A 21,539-nucleotide genomic window follows, 5' to 3' on the forward strand; every position below is an offset into this window, starting at 1 on the left:
TCTACATGTGAGGCAGAGGCCACACAAGCAGCTTTCTATGTTTCACAGTGACTGAGATCTTCAGTGGGGGTGGACATGCTCCTGTACAGACCTCTGAGGAGAACCAAGGTGCAGTCAAAGAGTCCAGTCTGTCCTCACAGATGTGAACATGTGCTTTCATCAGGTCTGCTGTCAGCTAGCAGGCTCACATCAGAATCACTGTTCCTGAAAAACACAGTCTGTGTGACATCATCAGTCAGCTGATGGTCCCAGATCTGAATGGTTTCTGTCTCTACTGCACTCAAAAAAATTATTCATTGGATGAACTTAATTTCATCTTGCCACCTATATTCCATCTAAACAAATCATGTTATATCAATCCATCTTGATTGTGTTGTTTCAACACTAAATATGTTTGTAAGTGTAACATAATTTAAACATTAACATTCAGTTAATTTGATTTTTATTCAGTTAACATGTTTGTACCAAGTTAGTCTAATTAATTTAAATTCATGTTATATTGTTTAAACACCTTGGCACATCAAAAGTCAGTCTTGTTACATGAACTAGTAAAATATTTGTTTGTTACACCAATGTTAATCTTGTTGAATGAACAAATGTAATTTATGTCTGTAGTACTTACACCAATCATGTTTCAGTTAGTGTTTGTATTGCTTATGTAAACATTACTTTTAATTAAATTAATGAAACATACATAAATGATAACTTGCAAAACCATCTTTTATTTTGCTTGAACATTCTTAAAACAGTTGGCAGGATCCCAGTTCAGCCTAGCTTTCTCCCCTTTAACCATCTCATACTAAGACCACAGAACTTCCAGATCAAGACATGCTGACTGAAAGAAAAAATACAATAAAATAACCCTAATAATAAAAATGAAATAAGTCTGTTGAATAGTTTGCAGACAAAAAATATTATCCCCAAAGCAACTTTCGTAAAATGTAGTAAAATATGCATTGCAAACAACAATATGAATTTTAACACAATTTAAAGCTCAGACATAACATTCAACATTACTATGTTGCTTGCATACATTAGTCCTCCATTTAATCAGGCTGTATCCATTAATAGTGACTTTATGCTATTTAACGTGTGGAGAAAACATTCAATTTTGAGTCTAACTGCTCCACTCAAACAATTTGTGAAAACCAGTGTGCATTTGCCTTTGTAACAATTGCCATCTGGCAAAAATCAGTGTTTACACTTAAACTGTATAAGACTTTAAGTTATGAACAAACAATCTTTGTATAATAGCCGCAGAGCAAACCACATAGTTTATATGAACATTTTATAACTTACAATTTTAAACTTTAAAACAGTAAACACATATTTGCATTGCAAAAACCTTGAAAAAAAATATCTGGCTTGCCTGAGTCTGTTTCAAGCTCATTCACCCCATTAGCTTGTTTTTTAGAAACTGTGCCTTGGATGACAACCTCTGTCCATCCAGCTTCATGATAATCTTTTGCAAGACTTCAAAAGTGCATTTGAGCTCCGGTGGGTAGCTTAGGTTCAGACAGTATATCAGTCCAAATAACAGAGCACAAGCAATTGCAATGCTCCTCAAACCAGTGAGAACCTCCACGCCTTCAATCAGGACACCGATGTTCTCTGGGTCATCTCCAGGCTCCGCACCCTCCTGATGTATGACATACACTCCCATCACAGTTTGTTCCATGGCTTCAGTGTTGGCCTCAGTGTTCTGTGACGTAAAATACAATAATACATTTGTTTGAGTCTAGATATGAAAAAAATAAAGGAATTGAGCAATCAGCGTGAATATGCTGATATATTTACTAAATTCTATGTCTCTGGTTTCACACCTCAGAAATTTGACATGAAACAAAACAAGGACCAATTGCAATATCTTTTATTCACACGTGGTGTCACATTTTACCATTTCATATATTGAAATTACCCATAACTCCTGGAGCAAATTACATAACACAGAACAACTTGTGAATGTAACTGACCGTATATTCCTTCACAAGTTTCTCATGGTCTTCATTCAGGTAGACACACAAGGACTTCAGGATGCATGCTCGTCTTGCATGTATTGTGTCATCCTAAGAAAAAAGGGAATCCATAATGACAATATTTAGCTTTTAGGCAGCAGTTTGAAAAAGGAATACTTAGTTTGGAAGAGTCCAAAAGGCCACATGGTAAATAGACTGGTTCTTATATAGCGTTTGTACTGAAATGACTTCCTTTGGTCTATCGATAAAAAATACTCAACAGGCTCTACAACCCTAAAATTTTGTATGTAGTATAGTTTTCTTTTATAAGGAGTGGCAATATTTTAGCCACAGGGTTAGAAACACATACAGAATTTGCAAGCTCTTCAATAACAGCCTGACTAATATGGAGGTTAAGGCTCTTAAAAATTTCTCTAATTGTACGCTTTGTCAGAGGTACACTAGCTGAACTCAACAGAAAAACTAACTCCTCTAAGAACTCATCTAATCCTTTTGCTGGAACATGAAATATGTGTTCCAATTTCAACAATATTACTGCTAATTTCCATTCAATTAGTTCGGGCTGATTTTCAACAGCACTATTATCACATTCTGTCACTGACTCACTTTCAAATTCACCATAGGATACATCTTCAGAACAGCTAGCCCTTACGTTATCAGAGGACTCTATCACTTGAACTGGGTCCACACGTGTAACTACCCTGTCTTTAAAATCTTTAAGTGTGTGTGGATGATGCTTCCTCTTGTGTGTATAAAATGTATTGTAAATATTTGTCTTGAAAGGGCAACCAAGAAACACACAACTAACTGTCTCGTTACTTCGCAGATGTGTTCCAATATGGACAAAAAAATCTCTCTCAGAGAAGACGTCACTGCAGTCACATAACTCACATTTAAAAGTTACTGAACTTGAAGCTGTCTGTGTAAACTGAGATGAATGAGCTTTATAGACATGAGTGTTCAGTCCACTCCAAGTCTTAAATGTGCACGGACAATTAACATATATGCACAGATAATGTTGACCTATTCCGTAATGATGATGTAGTTTATAATGTTGAAGTAATTTGTACCTGCTGCTCTCTCTGGTAACACAATGCTTGCACTGCCACATACACGTCACTGATAAAAAATGAAATATGCATTAGAAAACGTCAAGGAGATTAAACTTCTGCATCATCCAAAAAAAATAAATAACATAATAATAATAATAATAAGGCAAACATGAACTTACCATGTATTGTTGAGGAGGTGCATAAGAATCTCAGAGCATGGGAATGTGGCTTTATTTTGTGATGTATTTCTGGGGAGAGAAATTAATTAAAACAAAGTTATTACTCTGACAAATTTGTGTTAATATCTACATACTGTGAAATGTGAAGACTGTTACGGTGCGTACACACCGAACGCGATAGACGCGACCAGAGCTTCAGGTTTACATGTAAAGTCAATGGAGGAGCACGATGAAGCGCGACTGGAGGTCCAGCTAAACTTCGGAAGCAGATTTGCATTGAGAAAACGCTTTTCTGCCTACTTCACACGACTGACGCCTTTGAAGCGCGAAGTAAAATACGCGCTGCAGTTTGTGTGGTGCATTTTGTGCATTCGCGCTTATCACGTCTACCGCTCCAGCTGGTAAAATCTGCGGGACAGCAGCTCCTCAAACTCGGCAAGGGACAGAAGGTGGTACAGCTGAAAGCGGCCGTCATCCAGACGGAGCTTCTGGAGCAAGTGGTGAAACTCACCAAACTGCTCACGCTTGTGGAAGACCTGATGGACCCAGGTACGGTGAGGACGTCCTTTAGGCACTGCTCTGCTCTCCACAGCAAATAGAGAAGGGAGACTCTTTCTTCAAACGCTAGATTGACAGCTGCCATTTTAATAACATACCGTCTGGCACTACTTCCTCCCAGATCTCTTCTTCATACGAGTGAAAATTGCATATAAAGCTCGACCAGTTCATGCTGGACGCGCTTCGAGGTGCAAATGTGCACGCGATCAGCTAGGGGCGTCTATCGCGTTCGGTGTGAACGCACCGTTAGTCAGCCTAATGCAGAGCACCAGAGAAACTATAACCCGAACAATTATCCACCTAAATCATTCTGAATTCGAAAACTAAGTGAATATATTACAAAAAAAGAAAATGCACATGCAATTATTGTGACAGATTTTATCTTACTCCTTGTTATTAACTCCCCTAAACGCTGGTTTAGTTGAATTAAACCTTTCATCAATCCAGTTAATGCGGTTGCCGCGACTAAACTCCACTGACAAAAACAGGAATTTTAGATAGAGCATCATAAAACACTCATAAAATCACCAAAACCATGTCGGTCAGTCTTACCACTACTACCAACAATCACCAACTCCGGTTAAGCAGAAAGTAACCTGTCATTCACGGAGCTATATGCGAAGACGTTACGGCTCTACGCGGCTTTCCCGCTCTTCAAAGTTAGCTAACTCCAGAGAAGAAAAACAGTCCTACCAACGCAGATAACCATGAAACACACCTCATTCAAAGTCGACAGAAACAAAAAAAAAAACGAACTTACCAAAATAACCTCATCAGTTTTTGCTCTGTTGCAACAATTAGCGACTCCGGTTAAGTTTTTAAAAAAACATTAAATTCACCGACTTACATTTGAAAAATGTTTGGGTCTACAACCTCCCTGCTATATATAAAACTCCTCTAAATCTCCACACTACACAGGTAAAAATTTTTAACTACCGTATTTTCACGACCATAAGGCGCACTGTACTAAAAGGCGCAGTCTCAGTTATGTGTGCCATTACTGTATTTAACACACACATAAAGCGCACTGGATTATAGGGCGCATACAAGTACCGTATGCGTATTTAAAAATAAAGCAGGAGCAAACCTGAGTTCGGTACCTTACTCACATTTTTATTACCAGTAATCGTCATCATCAACAACACACAAGCATACAAGTGTGCGTATTTAAAAATAAAGCAGGAGCAAAACAAAGTTTGGTACTCACACTTTTATCATCAATCAAACCCATCGAAGTCCTCATCCTCTGTGCCTGAATTGAACAGCTGCGCTAAATCTCCATCAAACATGCCAGGTTCACTGTCTTCACCGTCAGAGTCACTTTCCGTGCCGTGCGGCTCCTCGGAAACGATGCCGGCTTTTGCGAAAGCTCAAACAACAGTGCCAGCAGACATGTTAGCCCAAGCATCTACAATCCATTGGCAAATTGTGGCGTAACTCGCCCGGCGCTGCCTTCCACTCTTAGTGAAACTGCGTGGAAAAAACCACCTGGTCTCCTTACATACACCTCCCTCAGCCACTCTTTCATCATTTCCTCATCCATCCAGCCCTTTTCATGTCCCTTAATGATGATTCCTGCTGGAAACTTCTCTTTAGGCAAAGTCTTTCGCTTAAAAATCACCATAGGCGGCAGTTTCTGTCCATTAGCATGGCAGCCAAGCACAACAGTAAAAGAAGACTTTTCATACCCCGTTGTGCGTATCGCTACCGTGCTGGTCCCCTTCTTCTCCACAGTGTGACTCACCGGGATGTCAAAAGTGAGCGGGACCTCGTCCATGTTAGTGATGTGGCTGGCCTGGATGTTTTTGTCGCCGATGTGTTTGCTGTAGTAGGAGCGGAAGATGGCCAGCTTTTCCTTATAATCCGCTGGAAGTTGCTGCGCTACCAAGACGGACCTCCTTGGAAATGTTCAATGTTCATCTCTTCAGCTAGTGAAACTGCTTTTAGCCGAATGGTGAAGTCGAAACGCTTCTCCAGCTCGTTCTTTGCTCGATGATCCACCGCTCAAGTCTTTCCTCCAACTCGGGCCACCTCGCCTTATGTCCGCGGAAACTCAGCTGCGTTTTCTTGACCTGCCGGAGCTTGTTTTCTAGCTTCCTCCATTTGCGAACCATCGATTCGTTAATCTTAAATTCTCTCGCCGCTGCTCGATTTCCATGTTCCTCCGCGTAGCTGATGGCCTTCAGTTTAAACTGTGCTTCATAAGCGTGTCTCTTTGCCATTTTCAGGGTTGTTAAAACAACGATGTCTTGCATAATGCACATACCTGTTCTTTTATACAGGTATGTGCGATTGTCCTGGTATATACGATCAACGCCCACACTTCACCCTTTAACGTTCTCATGGTGTTCTCTACTACGTTCTCCTTACAACACATAGGGTGCACTGCGCTATAGGGCGCGCCGTACTATTTGAAGAAAATCTAAGACTTTTAAGTGCGCCTTATGGTCGTGAAAATACGGTAATAGTATTTATCTCTCACTCCACTAACCTAAATAAATATATCAAGAAATATTACTTACCTCACTATCAGGTATGCCAAAGAAGTAACTCCACGTGCGCTCGTTAACTTCTCAACGGACCTTTCCGCATCCGGTGGGCGTGGAGCATGCGCAATACATGACGCTATCAGAGCCGTTGGTTTGATGGACCTCATTCTCATTGGATTGCCATGAACGAATTTAACTCATCAAAGTTTTCTTTGATTTATATTCAAAAAAAAAGAATGAATCATTTAATGAGCATAAAAATGATTTCTTCATGTGATGTAAACATATTACTACTTTGTTAATCAAACACATGCCCTAGTTGATTTTTTTGAGTGTGAGGAAGTCAGAGAATATCACTGAGGTGTGGATCAGGTCTGAGTGAGCTGTGGAGGGACAGCTTTAAACAGTCCACAGGTCTCACGTCCTGCTCAGTCTGGTAGCAGATACCTCGTATTGTTCCAGATGTGCTGACATCAGCAGCAGCACAGCTGTGTGATACCATGAATCTCAGTTATTGATCCAACACACAGTAAATACAAAGATCAGGATTTCTGAGAGTAATCATTATGAGTCTGAACACATGATCACTGAATGTTAGTCTCCACAATAATAAGCTAACACAAGCAAACACAGCTTTCAGCTCTTATTTTGAAACTGGCTTATTTAGAGAGCTGTGATGTGAGCGTGCCTGGCTCTGAGGCACTTGGGTCAGCCTCTGTTGTTTAGAAGTGTTACAGACTGTGAATGACACAGACCTGTCAGTTTCCATGTTTGTCTGTAACACAGCTCAGGGCTCCATGCTGAACGCATCCATCCAGTGTTATTGATCCAGGACTGATACCAGCATTGGGATCAATACTACAACACACAATCACATGTGTCCACGTGATGTGTTTGACCAGCTTTATTCATTAATGATCAATCAGCTTATTTACTGCATCTGAGTCCAGCTTCATTTAAATGATCCAACCATGAAAATGACATCAGTCCTACAGAAGCACTTCATGCTAACAGGAAGTCATTGATTAAGGTGGAATAACACAGAGACACAACCACTCACAGCTAACCTGACCCCACTAACTGCATGTGTTTGGACTGTGGGAGGAAGCCGGAGTACCGGAGAGGACGCACACAAACACGGGAGAACATGAAGCTCTGAAACAAAGATGGTGGATTTGACCTCAGGACCAGGCGGGGTTACGGGGGTCATGACCCCCCAATAATAGATCCAGCTACACTGAAACTGTCAATTTCATTTACTTTTACTGTTTTAAAGCTATCAGGCTGCTTTGTGGCTCACTCAATACTAAACTAAGATACTTTCAGTGTGAATCATTTGCAGGAACACAGGCAGGATTTAAAGTGCAGAACTTTACAGTCTCTGTCTCAAAGTTGGTCTGAACATGCTAACAGCTCTTTGTTTTTCTCAGTTTTCACTGGTTTGATGTAATGAAAGAAATTTTAAAGAAGCAGACGATTGTTGTTATTTTAGTTCTATAGTTTCATAAATCGTGGTGTGGATCTAAGTCAACATTCAGAATAAATAAGATAATACAGCACTTTGATGGTTGCCTTTGTATTTTCCCAGCAGTGCTCAGGTTGGTTCTCGGCTACATTTACATACAGATGTTAATGTGTTCAGCAGCTGGACTCATCTGAGGAAGGAACATTGGAAAGGTGCTCAGTGCACAACTGCATCACTAATTTTATGTAAGACCCTGTGTTTTATTGTATTTATATATTTGTAACATTTGACTCAAACACTTTTGGGAAGGATGAAAATGTTTTCAGGAGGAAGTTTTTCCTTCTGTCCGACTGCAGTACACACAACACTGCGTCTCCCTCCCTTATCACAGTTCCTCAGGCTGCTGATGAGCGCCCCCTGGTGTCAGTGTTGATGATGTCATGCACAGTGAAACATAAACAGTGTCTGTTAATAAAAAATCATGTGTCCATTTTCATGTTTGCATCATGTTTCTGTAAAATCATCAGCTGTTTCTGAACCTTCTTCATTGTTTGACTCATTCCAACAGCTGTGAGCTGTGATGGAGTCAGAGCAGCTTCATCACTGATGTTCAGGTGAAGCTGAACTTAATAAACTGTAGAAATGATCAGGATTCAGGCTGGATGTGTAAAACACTTCTGTGTGAGGTCGCAGTGCTTCATATGTGTGTGTGGGCTGAAGCACACACGTGTGAGTCCTCAGAGGTTTCACACACATCACTGCACACACTTATAATCCTAGTTTAAGCTTGTGGATCATATCGGACACATCAGCAGCTCTTTGGAGACAAAGATTTGAGATTTAAGATGAGTCATAGTCTTTCTATCCATGGTAGCTTCCACTGCTGAGGCTCGGGAAACATGAAGAGGATAATTAAGAGCAAGCATCAGCTCTGTCTCATCTAACTACACAGTATTATGATCATGCACTTATGTCTCAAACTAAGACACAATGAGACAAAATGAGTTCTGTGAGTCTTTAGATTATCAGTAATTCTGGTGACAGTTTGACGCTCAGTGGAGCCATTTTTGGTTTGTGATGAGTGTTTTGTGAGCTTCTGTTTTGTGAATCGCTCTTTGTAATTTAGAAGATGGTGCAGAAATGTGCGCGCCCTTATCTGAGAGGACACGGAGAGAGTGTCGCAGACTCGAGGTGAGGAGATAAACCTCGGAGCTGGACGGCCTGCACGTTACCCATGTGCATCTTTTCAGTGACATCAAGTGAACCCATAATAAGCATTTCTATGTCTTAGACATCATGTCCATTTCTAATGAGAGATTATTTTTAAATGAGGGAAACCTGGTCTAACAACACGCTTCCAACAGAGCTAAAGGTTCACCACAGTGAGACGGTGGGACTCTGATAAGAACTGAAACACTGTGTATGAACAGCTGAGACAAAACTATATATAAACACTCATTTATTCCAGTTTAGTTTGCAATGATTTCAAAGTAATGTGGAACGATTCATGTTCATGAGCTGTTACAAACACAACTATTGATTTGTCTATATATGGTCGGACTACAAGGCTCGTGTTGAGGCTCTTGGAATAATGTGTGAATTACAGCAAGAAATGATGGTTTCCCATTTTACCAAAGTGGAATAAAATCACCACAGCAAAGAAATCATGTTATTGTCTGCAGCTAAAATATATGGTGAACATGGTTTTATAATAATGTGCAAACACAACCTCACTCTGCTCTATACGAGGAGCCAACCACAGCTGTCCGGGTCTTCATCCACCACCTCCACCATCTTTGCTCATCATCATTCACTTAATTGCTGATTGGTTTAAATCAAACTCCATTACAGGTTCAACTCCATCATATAACAGCATGTTGACTTTGGATCTGGTGTGCAGTGCCACCTTAAAGATGAGGAAACTAAGAGATTACAAAAAAAGAAGTGGAGGAGTTAAAGAGCTGCAGCAGATTAACAGTTTCTGACAGTCATGTGTTAGAAATAGGACGATTAGATGAGCTGAGGGATCCATCTACTGCTCAGTGAAGCCTCATCAGAAACAGTCTCAGTGGAAGGATGGCTCTATTGTTAAGGAAGGACACAGGCAGAAAGACTGGCGTCTGTCACACAGGAACTGGACTGAAAATCAGCTGCACATATTCATCAGTACATGCAAACATATTATAGGTGTGGAATTCAGGACAGTACCATCAGAAGTTGATCCACTGTGCAAATGTCTGATTGGCAGTGGCTTCATTTTTCACTATGAACAAACTGCTAATGCAGCATCACAGGACGTCAGCCATGGATTGGCCTCCCCAGACCTCAACATTACTGAAACATCTTAACAGAGGATGGAAACAAAGGGAACCAACATCCAAGAAAAGACCAAGACTCCAGGCTGTGCTGAATTATAAAGGTGGACTGACCTCCAGGGTCCTTAGTATCATATAAGCTCAGTTTGTGTCTTATATACTTTCCATTTATATAACAAAATATATAGAAAGGAGGGTGGTTTAAGATGTCTGTAGAGTTTTATTCATTATCTTTAGACAAACAAAGAAAGCACCATCCATTCGTCTCCAGTCTGTATGAAAAACAGGGGAAAGGTCAAATTAAACCTTTGAAATTCCTTTCACAATAAATCCATAAATAAACAAAATAAAACATAGAAAAGTGTTTAAACCCACTTTTCCATAAAGCTGTCAATAGGAAATGTTCCAGTAAACATGTCTGTGTTTCTGCTGTTTTCCTTTCATGCGTCCACAGCTGACAGGTAACCCTATTGGAGTCGCCATAGTGACGGGTGGCGTCTCAGCTTCAGCGTGTTGATGGGCACAGCCATGGTTACCACAGCTGGAGTTGGTGTACGGCGAGCTGTGAGAGGACAGAGATGGAGAACGCACATTTAACTCTTTAACAGGAGATACGTTACGACTAACAGACGACTGCTGTCTACATGATGTCTTTGCAGCCCTTATGCTACATGTTACACAACTTTTCTTCATGCCAACAAGACTGAGGTGCCACATAGTCGACACATACAGCTGATTATGATGCATGTTTTACTATTGCTATGTTCACATCATCTGCTTGGCTTTATTACTGAGAGCCTGGAGATCCTCTGACGTGTGCATGGCTGATGTGAAGTATGATTAGTCCTACATGACATCAACAGCAGAGGCAATGAAAGCTTTGTTGTTAACAGGTTGTAGGTAAAGTCAAATGTCTACTTCTACACTTGTGTTGGGTAAAGTTCTTCTCACTGCAGCAGATTTATATCTGTGCTTTCACAGGGCGTGATGTGGAGCTCAGCGCTGAGGTGCAGGTCTCCTTGGAGACGGCATCCTGGCTGAAATATTATCATGCTTCCAAAACATTTCAGCTTTTATTTTGAAAGAAACAAGACTTGAAAACGAGTCCCCTTCTTCCTCTTTGTCTTTGTTCTTCAGAGGAGTGTCACCTGGACAAACTCAGGGCTGTTCTAGAGCCTTTCTTATTATTTGACTCCATAGAAATAAAACTGAATGGAATCAAACAAAAACTCCCAAACAGCTAAAACACTTTGCTTTATTCTCTTTTTTAACAAATACGTTGAAGTCCATCCACAACAACACAGCTGAGATCTCCTTTGTAATCAAGTGTTTCCATCCTTTGTACAGATCTGCATACAAAACAATCATTTACGTCCCACAGAAGTCTAGTTACACGTAACTCTACAAGAACTGGTGAATGACAGAAACATGAGACACATGATCACAGGTGATAACAAAAAGAGAAAGAATTCATGTGTTAGTGATGTTTTTCAGCCCTGATGGCTCATGTTGGAGAAACAAGCTGAGGTACGTGGAAAGTTCACACACACAAGTGGGCGTGAGCGCACACACACAGAGAAACACAACTGAAGCATCTGTTTGCTGTTTCTGCTTTCATCATCTCTGCTGCTGTGTCAGGCTGGGGTCTCTCAGTGACGTGGTTGAGGTGAAGTATGACGAGTATCCCTGATTCAGTCCATCGAGACAAAGGGCAAAGAAAGCTGTTGTTAACAAACTCTATGGTGATGTGGCATTTAGCTCTGACTCTACGCTCTGCTGAATCCTTTGAACCTGCTGATCAGTAAAGCTCTACGTGCTGCAGCAGATTGACCTCATCTGTGTTCACAGGTGTGGACCTCAGCGCTGAGGTGCAGGAGACTTTCATTCAGTTCTCCCTGCAAACAGCATCCAGCCTGGAAATACTGTCATCTTTCCCAGAAACGGTGCTCTTATCTCAGAGAAGAAGTCTGATGTAAATAACTGCAATCAACAGTGATGTTCTGCACAGATCACTTTTCCATTTTGCTCTCTAGATGAGTCCCAGCTGCCTGACCTTGTGTCCAGGTGATCGTCTCACTGAGGAGCTTTTGTTCTGAAAATCTCACGTCCATCACCTGTTTCCTTTTTACTATCTCTGCTCTTTCTTTATTCACAATGCTCATAATATCACACAATTATATTCATCACCTGCATGTTTTTATCCAGCTGCTGTTAGAACCAAACAAATAAAAAGGATGAAAAGCCTGAAATCCTTTGATTTATTACATTTGAAACAAATATGAGAGCATCCCTAACAGCACAGCTGAGACCTTTGTTTTAATCAAGCCTTTGTATCGACACACTTGTAAAGATTCATATACAAAACATAATAGAATAAATCAATATAAAATACACATAATCACAAAAATGCAGCCATGTTGTGAGTTTGCATCTAAAACATGCATGTTTCCCTTTGTACAGGCAGATTTACAGCAGACAAAGCAACACGCTGATCGACTTTGACCGCTGCAAAAACAAAACACCCACCAAGTCTGAAGTCGATCAGAGGAACTGTTGACAGACTGACAGACAAACAGATGCTTGATTCATTAGTGCGATTAAATGTTCTTCTTTAGCAGCATCACTTCATGTGTTTGTGTTCCAGGAATAAAGGTCTGTTTAAACTGGACGTCTCCTCAGCATCACTCGTGCTGTCGTGGTTTCAAAGCTGTGCAGAAAGAATCTGAGGGATGATACAGAGGTGACCAAAGTTACAAACATCCAGCTGTGCTGCAAATGTTTGCAGAGCTCCAAACTCTTTGGCTTTCTGCAGAGCAAGTATGGAAGAAGCACCTGAGCTAACTTCAGTTTAGACGATATGAGGAAAAATGCTGCTTCCCAAAGTTTCCTACAAGTATCCAGTTTATATTTAGAGAAGCGAAGGCTCTTTATCCTGACAACTACTCCCTGGTGGATCCCTGTCCTGTGACAGCAGCAAAGACTGTGTATCAGTCTCATCAAAGCCACTTCAATAACCAGTGTTTAAAGCTCTCTAGCAGATGGACTTCAGTGGCAGCAGCCTCTGTCTGCTGTGTACAGAAGGTTCTCTGATGAAGCACACAGCAGATGCTGCACTACAACAGCAGCAGCAGCTCAGCTTCAGTTTGCTTCGACGCCCTTTTTGACCTGTGAAACAGCAGAAAATGAAACATTTCAACACCCGTTTGTTAGCGTGAGCTATTCTGCTGTTTTTCATCATTTCACAGGTGAAATAAAATCACATTTACTTCCTGTAGGAGTGATCGTGTCCAGCCTGACTGAGACCATGTGCTCCATCCTGCACAGGTAATAAACCTCTGACATGAAGGGCTGTCAAGTAGTTTTAGACAAATGGGGGTAAAAGAGACGTTAAAAGCTTAAAGAGAAACTACATTTTCTAAGAACTGTCTGACGTTCACCTCTCACACAGTGGATACGATTCTGCCGCTGCAGGAATAATCTTTGTGCTTATGAAACTGTCCATGTGTTTGCAGAAAATGTCACATGTTCAAAGCCATCCCAGCACCTGGGGTTTGTATAAGTGCAGCTGCTGGTGGGGAGATAGTCTCACTCTTCTATATAAAGAGTCAGCAGGCAGCAGATCTTCATCTGTGATCTCCTCCATCATCACGTCTTCACTCTTCAGCAGCTATGGCTTCACTTCGTGCCCTTCTGGGAGTGGTGCTGTGCTCCTCATGGTTTCTGCTTCTGCCTCAGGCCGACTTTGATTTACAGAGTCATCCATAATATTTTTTATTTTTTATTTTACTGCCCATCTATTTTCATACAAATGTCTCCGTCTTATGGAAAAGGGGTGGAGCTTATCCAACGAGGACAGGCAGGGCCCCCCCCAGACAGTTTAGCAGTCTATACAGGAGGCTGACCTTTGCAACATGTACTTCTATAATGACTTCACCATTTAGGTTATTTGGTTATGTTTCACCCTGGATTTTGTGTGATAATATTTATTTTGTCCACTGATTTAAAAACAACAAACTATATGAATATAAAACAGAGTGAACAACAAAACATCAGCTTTGGAAACTTTGATGTAAAATTCTGCAGTTGTTTTCTCAGATATAGCATAAATCAAACTAACATACATCAGTGTGTTATTAATGTGCACACACACACACACACACACACGTGTTACAATAAACAGCTCTTATGCTTCTGTATGATTCTCAGTGCTTTCCATTTGCGTGTCCACAGGTTGCTGTAAGTGGTGCTTGACTGCAGTTTGCTCTCATTTCAAGTGGTTTGCTGTCACAAAGCCAACAGGAAGTCCGGCCATGGTTGAGCCAACTGAAGATGGGTTGAAGGTGGCGTCCTCGTTTCCTCTGTGAGCGCGAGAGGACAGACAAAGCAAACACCGTTTGGACAGCATTAAAATATTTACACTGATGATTAATGTTGTGTCTTTGCACCTGTAGCGATACATGTTGGAAAATGGAGACTTTAGCCACCAAGACTGACGTGCCTGGAAACTTCCCTGTGAGTACGCCCACAAAGACAGGAAACAGTTTAGCCACCGCGGTTAATCCTCCATCATCATCATCCAGTATTTTTCACATCTTTTCTTCTGCTGTTTCCCTTGTTGTCAGTCACGGGGTTTGTGACTGAAATGCGTGTGGTCGACGGGAAGCCTGACGAGTACGGCCTGAATCATTCCATCAACACCGGACGGAGTGAAACCTTTGTTGAAAACAGATTATATGGTAACGTTGCATTTAGCTTCAGTAAACTGTGAAGTTACAGCAGCAGATTTACATCACGTGGCTTCACAGGAAGTAGTCTGGACCTCAGCGCTGAGGTTCAAGCAGCTCTGCTTGCAGACGGCATCCTTCCTGAAAATGTTCTTCATCTTCCTCAAACCAGAACTTTTACATTGGTGCTGAAGTTCTATATAAAAACAGCCTGAAATACAAAGTGATGTTGTGCACTGATTACCTCACACTTTCCATGTTTCCTTCTACAGAGGAGTGTCCGCCTGAGTGTTTTGTCTGATCTGTTGTTGATCGTCTCATTGACACTGCATGCAGATCTGACACCAGGGCTGGACTGGGACAAAAAATGGTCCCGGGCATTTTGACTGGAGACCGGCCCCCCAGGTATTAAAGGAAAAACCATGAAGCCTTTGAATGAAAACAAACGCTGTTGTCACAGTGATGGACGCTGTCTTGTTGGTATACATGCATCAGTCTAATAAACTTAAACCTGCACCATCCTCCCTGTCCTGGTATTCTAAACAGGAAGTAGACTGTTGGTCGAGTTAACCTCCTGAACATCTACAACACACGGTGGAAACCTGACATTAAGACAGAGACTAGAGGTGAGACATGATCATTGCTGATTACTGATGACAGATTTAGATATGTTTTCATAAACCTTTCATTTGCCACATCAATAAACAGCACGGCAGGGCAAAATATGTTTTCTAACATGGCAACCTTTAAAAAGTGAAAGGAGACAGAAAGACAGCTGAGAAAGAATCAAACGGACTTTTTGATGCATTTTACACACAGTACTGGTGCAGAATCTAGAAAATGTGGGAAACACTGGCATCATATGCAGTACTTACTTCTGAAGAAATTATGATGGGACCCTAAAAAATGACTATGTACAATAATGGATTTCTATACATTTTACATCAGATGAAAACGTTTGTTGTAAGATTCAGATAATTATTTATTAAAAGCATTTTAAATGAGAACAAGAAAGAAAAGTATTTCTTTGTGCCCCCCTCTCCCTGTTAATGCCCTACCTGCCCCCCTGGCAACACTTTGCTAGACCCGCCCCTGCACAGTTACCAGCTGTCAGCTACACAAAAAGGATCCTGGTGTTATTTGTCTCTCAGAAACAGTTCATAACTTCAACTCATTTTTGTTTTGTCATGTTTTGTTCTTTACATTGTCTTTCTTCTATATAATTGTTAAACATTTAATAAATATGTCTACAAAAAGATTTTAAAAATCAGACATTTCACACAGACACCCAAATGATTTCTGACTGATGAAGGGGGCTGAAGGTGCCCTGCTCTTGCCCAGCTTCTGCTGCTCTCTCCCTGCTCACTGTCAGCAGCTGGCAGCCTCGGTCCTGCCTGAGACTCTTCATCTATCAGTGCCAAAGAATATGGGAAATAGCAACGCACAACATGCACATTACAAAACAAGCACATGAATCAGCATTACATTCATTAGTGAAGTGCTGACGTTCGTTCCTAAACTTTGGGCCTTAATTAACATCACTGTGAACTAATGTTTGCTTTGCTTCTTAACCAGTGAAGCAGCGAGGGGCTTTCTGAGGTTCCTGCTCGTAAATGCCCTGAATGAGTCGAGTATTTCTGCAACTACAAACTCTGTTTTCATCAGAGGTGTAAATATTACAGCACTGTGTCAGAGTCACTGAGGCTGGAACACAGAAAAAGGAAGTAGATGTATTTATTTTTAGACTTTATTGCCTGGAACCACTTTAAAAATACGCTTTGGGTCACGATTAACTCGAGAAAACCAGGAATCCACATATGAACATTATCTGTGCAGAGATTTATGCTTCTGAAGGTAAACAGTGAAAACTTGCAGCACTAAATGCACAGATAGCCAGGCGTTTCACATTTTGGGACCATCTGCCAGTTTTCATTTCTTAGGTATTGAAGAGCAGAAATGATTGAATTTTATTTACATGCTTAAAAATGTTTGCTTTTGAATATTATTTGAAGAATTACCCACACACTCAGGCACTGTGGGCCTGTTTCCCTTTGCACAACCGAGTGTTGGAAACGGGCCTTTTCTCTTTAAACTCTGAGGGGCTGTAACTTTGGCTTCTATTGGCAGATTTGCATGATTGACCCTCTTTTTAAAATAGTTTTAGCCAAGAGAATCAAGCTAACATCACTGTTTTTACGTCAGCTCACGTCACACGAGCTGTTTCAAGAAAAGTCCTCCTGTCACACAGCAATGCCTACATCAATCACACCACTCTGCTTAAATAATAATAATAATGTTTAGTGAAGCAGGTGAAGCAAAGGGCTGCTTTTAATAGGCTGGGAGACCCAGGTGTGCTGCTTTAGCTGCTGAGCCTCTCATGCTAGCCTCCATCTATAAGCTGGGATCACAGGAGCACTGCAGTCCTGACTAGATCAAGGATTGTTATTCATGCAGGTGACAAAAGTTTACATTCACAGAGTCATAGGATTGAGCCTGGTTTGAAAAGCAGCTGTTTAATGCAGCTGCTTAGAGTTCACACACAGTAGAAGAATCAGACTTGAGTCACATTTCAAACACTGGAAAAATACTCAGCAAGTAACAATGAAAACAGCACAGACTCAGTATATCCTGTTCAGTCCTGTGTTTGATATGAATGTGCTGTTCAGAGAGGATCTCGTGTCCTCTTTTACAAAGCCTTTGTTTCATGATGTTTGTGTATAAATGAATGTAGGTGTGTTTCTAAGTGTGAAGGAGCCCTGGGAGAAAAGACTGAAGCTTGTGCCAAAGAACAAACAGGAAAGAAAGATCAGCATTAATGAAGACGAGCACAGAAGGAGCCCAAGCACGTGTTGCTTTTTCAGATTTCTCTAAAAGTGTGTGTTCATTTGTTCCATCCTTCACAACAAACAACAGCTGACAGACACACATGCACTCTGTGTCACTTCACAGGGGCTGATGAAAGTGGACACAGTAAAGGGAGAGCTGGACCTGCTCTACACATCCTGCACTCTGTTAACAGACTTTATTCTGCAGCATCAACAGATAAAAATATATGAAGATATAGAAACGTTTAACATTGTGACTGTTCACATTAGTGAAGCTGTTACTTTGCTGCCAGGTGGGAAAAGAAGCCTAAAGCTGAGTCTGATTAAACATCTGCTGCACCAGAGAGTTTCATGGCCCTGCTTTATCCTGTGCTTGCTGACCACCTCGTCCTGAAACCTCTTCATCATCCTCACAGTTGTGTGAAGAAAGAGGGAAGCAGGTGGAAACCATCTGTGCTGCTGTGTTCACTTGTGTGTGTGCGTCTATGGTCATATCTAATGTGTACCTACAGACAAACACAAACACCTGGCGTTGCACAAGAGTCTCTATGGAGCAACCTGCAGATGTCAGAGATGTGATTAGAGGGTAAAGTGGACTAGTGAGAGCATCTATGTTGTTGTTGTCTGCTGGGGGACAGCATCAGCTGCAGAGATGCATCAGGATCAGCAAACTAATCTGCAAGGCTGCAAGTGTCACTGAAGGAGTTTGAGTCAGTGAGGGACTCAAACTCACACAGCTGCTCAAGAAGGCTCAGCAGCTGCTGTATTTCCTGAGGAGGCTGAGGAAATTTGGTATGTTGGCCAAGATCCTCAGCAGGTTCTACAGCTGCACTGTGGAGAGCAGCCTGACAGCTGCATCACTGCATGGTACGGCAGCACTACTGCAAACCGCAAACGCCTGCAGAGAGTGATAACAACTGTGGAGAAGATCATCAGGACCCCGCTGCCCTCTCTGCAGAGCAGCTACCATCACAGAGTCCAGAGGAGAGACACACCTCTGCCCTCGAGACGAAGGTTCAGAAGTGTGAAATGTAGAACATCCAGACTCAACAACTCCATCTTCCCCACTGCTATCAGACTCCTGAACAGCTGACCGACCTCAAACTGCAGTTTGCACATCAGGTCACTTTGCACACTAAGTTCATTTTGCACATTAAACTCCATGTACATCCATGTACATCGACATCTGCAGACCACACGTGTCTTCAGTTACTTATTTGTACTTATTTGCAGTTATTTATCTTTTTATTTTATTTTTTTAAGTTATTTTTTATCCTTATTTTATCTTTTTATTTATTCTTATCTTGTTCTTTTAACCATTATCTAACTTGGCATTGTGCACGGTGTGTTTAGATTCAGTTTAAATTCAGGGACACGGAGCCCCTGTTGATCCTCTACCTAATCACACGAGCCACGGTGTGAGAACGGGTGTGGGTCTCAATCAGCCAAGGTTTTGGGTGAACCCATTGTGAGATCTAGCCCCACCCCATCATGTGATTTCCTGTGATCAAATGTCCCAGGATGTGAGTGGGCGTTAAGACGTCCATGTCCCTCTTCAAGCAACTTAAAGAAGTCCAGACGCTTTTCTTTCCAAGCTCCTTCAACAACATCATTCATAGAACAGCTTCCAGCTTCTTTTGCTCGGCTACAGTTTGGATGGATTTGCAGATGCAACAAGACTAAAATGGTTAGGGTCAGGAGGTCAAAGGTCAGAGCTCCTGTGGGTCTGAGGGCGGCCTCACGCTGGAGAAGGATGAAGGAGTCTGACCTGAGCCAGTGTTTGACATGAACACATCAGCACTGCTGTCAGTGAGCCTAACGACAGCCGTTAGCATCATTTCAGTGTTTCAGTCATAAAAACACTTCCTGTCACTGTGGTGGTTACAGTGACATCATGCAGTTTGTGCTTTGACCTCCAGAGGGCGACAAATCAGCACAGACAGAGAGCTCCATTCAAACTTTGCTGCCATCAGGAATAATTCTTCAAATATAATCATCAGTGTTTGAGCAGCTATGATATCAGGGACAATCTAGACATGTGTGACAATACTGAACATGTCACATGACACACCTCAAACATCATGTGATCCACTCTCAGTCTGCACTTTCATTCATGACTTCAACAGGTTGAAATGAGCTTTGAAGAAACATTCAGTGAAATAAATCTTTCATGGATTCATGTGAGCAGCAGATGAACTTTGTACCAACAACATCTTCAATAACAGAGTCTGAATGAAGCTCAGGTGTTGATGCTGCTCACTGATTGGACGCTTGCTTTCAGCTCTGCTCTCAGTCTTTACTGCACAGGTGAAGGTAGAAAGTGTGACTGGATCTATAGACTGGAAACAGAGAAACATGCTGAACATTTGAAGCTTTGCAGCAGAAATGTTCATGTTACAAATACAGCAGAGCTGATCTGGGATCAGTGTGTTCACACCTGCAGCTACAACAAGGTTTCATCAGAGCTGCTTTTCCACCATCCCTGGACTCGCACCAGTTTGCATACAGGGAGAACCGGTCAACCGAGGATGCGATCGCCACAGTGCTGCACACATTACTGAAGCACTTGGAACACAGGAACACCTATGCACGGCTCCTCTTTGTAGACTACAGCTCGGCTTTTAATACCATCCGGCCATACAAACTACGTCCCAAACTCCACCAACTGGGACTTAACTCCTCTCTGTGCAACTGGATTGTGGACTTCCTCACTAACCGTAGACAGAGTGTCAGAGTGGGTAAGAACACCTCTTCCACCCTTGTGGTCAACACCGGTGCCCCTCAGGGGTGTGTTCTGAGCCCTCTGCTATACACTCTCTTCACCCATGACTGTATTTCCTCCTGCGCGTCCAATCTCATTGTTAAGTTTGCAGATGACACTACAGTGCTCGGACTTATATCCAACAATGATGAGACAAACTATAGGACAGAGGTGCAACAACTAGAGTCATGGTGCCACGACAATAACTTGGTCTTAAACACCAAAAAGACCAAGGAGATCATTGTAGATTTCCGGAAGAGGGGCCATAACAACCATCTGCCTCTCTTCATTGGCAGTGAGGCGGTGGAGAGGGTGAGCAGTTTTAAATTCTTGGGGGTAACTGTGACCGAGGACCTGTCCTGGGGCAACCATATCACCTCAGTTGTACGGAAGGCCCAACAGCGCCTCTACTACCTGAGGAGACTGCGGAGCGCACACATTCCCAGATCTCTGATGTTGAACTTCTACAACTGTGCCATCAGCAGCGTTCTGACGTATGGATTTCTAGTGTGGTTCCCCAGCTGCACCAAGGCCGATCAGCAAGCACTCCAGCGGGTGGTGAAAGAAGCTGGCAGAATTATTGGAACAAGTCTGCCAGAGATCAGTAATATCTTCCCCACTCGCTGTCTGAGGAGGGTGCACAGTATCCTGCGGGACCAACATCACCCTGCGCACCACCTTTTCCATCTGCTGCCCTCAGGGAGAAGGTACAGGTCTATACAGGCCAGAACATCCAGACTGGCCAACAGCCTGTATCCACAGGCTGTGAGGCTCCTGAACTCTCTGCCCCCCTCTCACGGACAATAACCATATCCAACTTCTTAATAGCAATGAACTGGTCTGCATTGGTGCATCATATCTTTATTCTCTTCCCCCTCCTGCCCCCCCCTCTTTCTTAAATAGATAACTATCATATCTGATATCATATCTCACAGTACAATAATATTGAATGGGTTGCATTGTTGTATTTTGTCATGTTTCTCAGGTCTTTGTCTGAATTTCTACGAACATTATTGCTAAGGATTGTCTTATTGCATTGGAGTCACACTGGGTTAAATATGTACACTTGGGTTTTAAGGGGTATTTATTATTTTCTTCTTTTTTTGGGTTGTATGGAAGCCCCAAACGCAATTTCATTGTTCTTGACAATGACAATAAATAAATAAATACTAAATACTAAATACTAAATGTCTCC

At 41.9% G+C, this 21,539-nt stretch overlaps 2 protein-coding genes and 2 long non-coding RNA genes across 7 annotated transcripts in view; 2 read left to right on the forward strand and 2 right to left on the reverse strand.

The window, feature by feature from the left end:
* The window catches only part of LOC145428415 (stonustoxin subunit beta-like), a 20,341-nt gene extending 19,624 nt beyond the window's left edge, over nt 1-717 (forward strand). For both annotated transcript variants that reach the window (XM_080300582.1, XM_080300581.1), the window contains one exon: nt 1-717. This exon is cut by the window's left edge and continues 1,882 nt beyond it. The gene's annotated coding sequence lies outside the window, so the exon portion shown is untranslated.
* Nucleotides 703-8,499, reverse strand: LOC145428416 (uncharacterized). Of its 2 annotated transcripts, none has more exons than XM_080300583.1 (5): nt 6,288-8,499; nt 3,208-3,276; nt 3,047-3,095; nt 1,974-2,066; nt 703-1,702 (listed from the first exon to the last, which is right to left on the reverse strand). In XM_080300583.1, exons 1-5 carry the CDS (start codon nt 6,425-6,427, stop codon nt 1,391-1,393), a joined length of 663 nt encoding a protein of 220 aa, XP_080156709.1. In that variant the 5' UTR covers nt 6,428-8,499; the 3' UTR covers nt 703-1,390. The 2 variants fall into 2 exon arrangements, with proteins under 2 accessions (XP_080156709.1, XP_080156710.1); XM_080300584.1 differs by lacking the exon at nt 6,288-8,499 and adding an exon at nt 4,526-4,717.
* A 1,735-nt stretch (nt 8,500-10,234) lies between these two features.
* LOC145428428 (uncharacterized) lies at nt 10,235-13,019 on the reverse strand. The gene is made up of 2 exons (XR_013908720.1): nt 10,410-13,019; nt 10,235-10,306 (listed from the first exon to the last, which is right to left on the reverse strand). It is a non-coding gene; the product is annotated as an uncharacterized LOC145428428 (long non-coding RNA).
* Nucleotides 13,020-14,258: 1,239 nt separating this feature from the next.
* Nucleotides 14,259-15,279, forward strand: LOC113011590 (uncharacterized). Of its 2 annotated transcripts, XR_013908714.1 has the most exons (3): nt 14,259-14,394; nt 14,486-14,546; nt 14,657-15,279. It is a non-coding gene; the product is annotated as an uncharacterized LOC113011590 (long non-coding RNA). The 2 variants fall into 2 exon arrangements; XR_013908713.1 differs by having other exon boundaries at nt 14,486-15,279.
* The last annotated feature ends 6,260 nt before the right edge of the window (nt 15,280-21,539 follow it).

The sequence above is a fragment of the Astatotilapia calliptera genome, chromosome 4 (genome assembly GCF_964374335.1).
Source record: "Astatotilapia calliptera chromosome 4, fAstCal68.1, whole genome shotgun sequence".
In the NCBI taxonomy this organism is placed as follows: Eukaryota; Metazoa; Chordata; class Actinopteri; order Cichliformes; family Cichlidae; genus Astatotilapia; species Astatotilapia calliptera.

What these genes read in the sequence shown, in the direction of transcription:
- LOC145428416 (XM_080300583.1), bottom strand. Translation starts at nt 6,427, where the DNA reads ATGAGAATGAGGTCCATCAAACCAACGGCTCTGATAGCGTCATGTATT. An exon ending in TTGGCATACCTGATAGTGAG is followed by an intron (nt 3,277 to 6,287) that starts GTAAGTAATATT and finishes TTCTCTCCCCAG; the next exon opens with AAATACATCACAAAATAAAG. An exon ending in GTTACCAGAGAGAGCAGCAG is followed by an intron (nt 2,067 to 3,046) that starts GTACAAATTACT and finishes CTTTTTTCTTAG; the next exon opens with GATGACACAATACATGCAAG.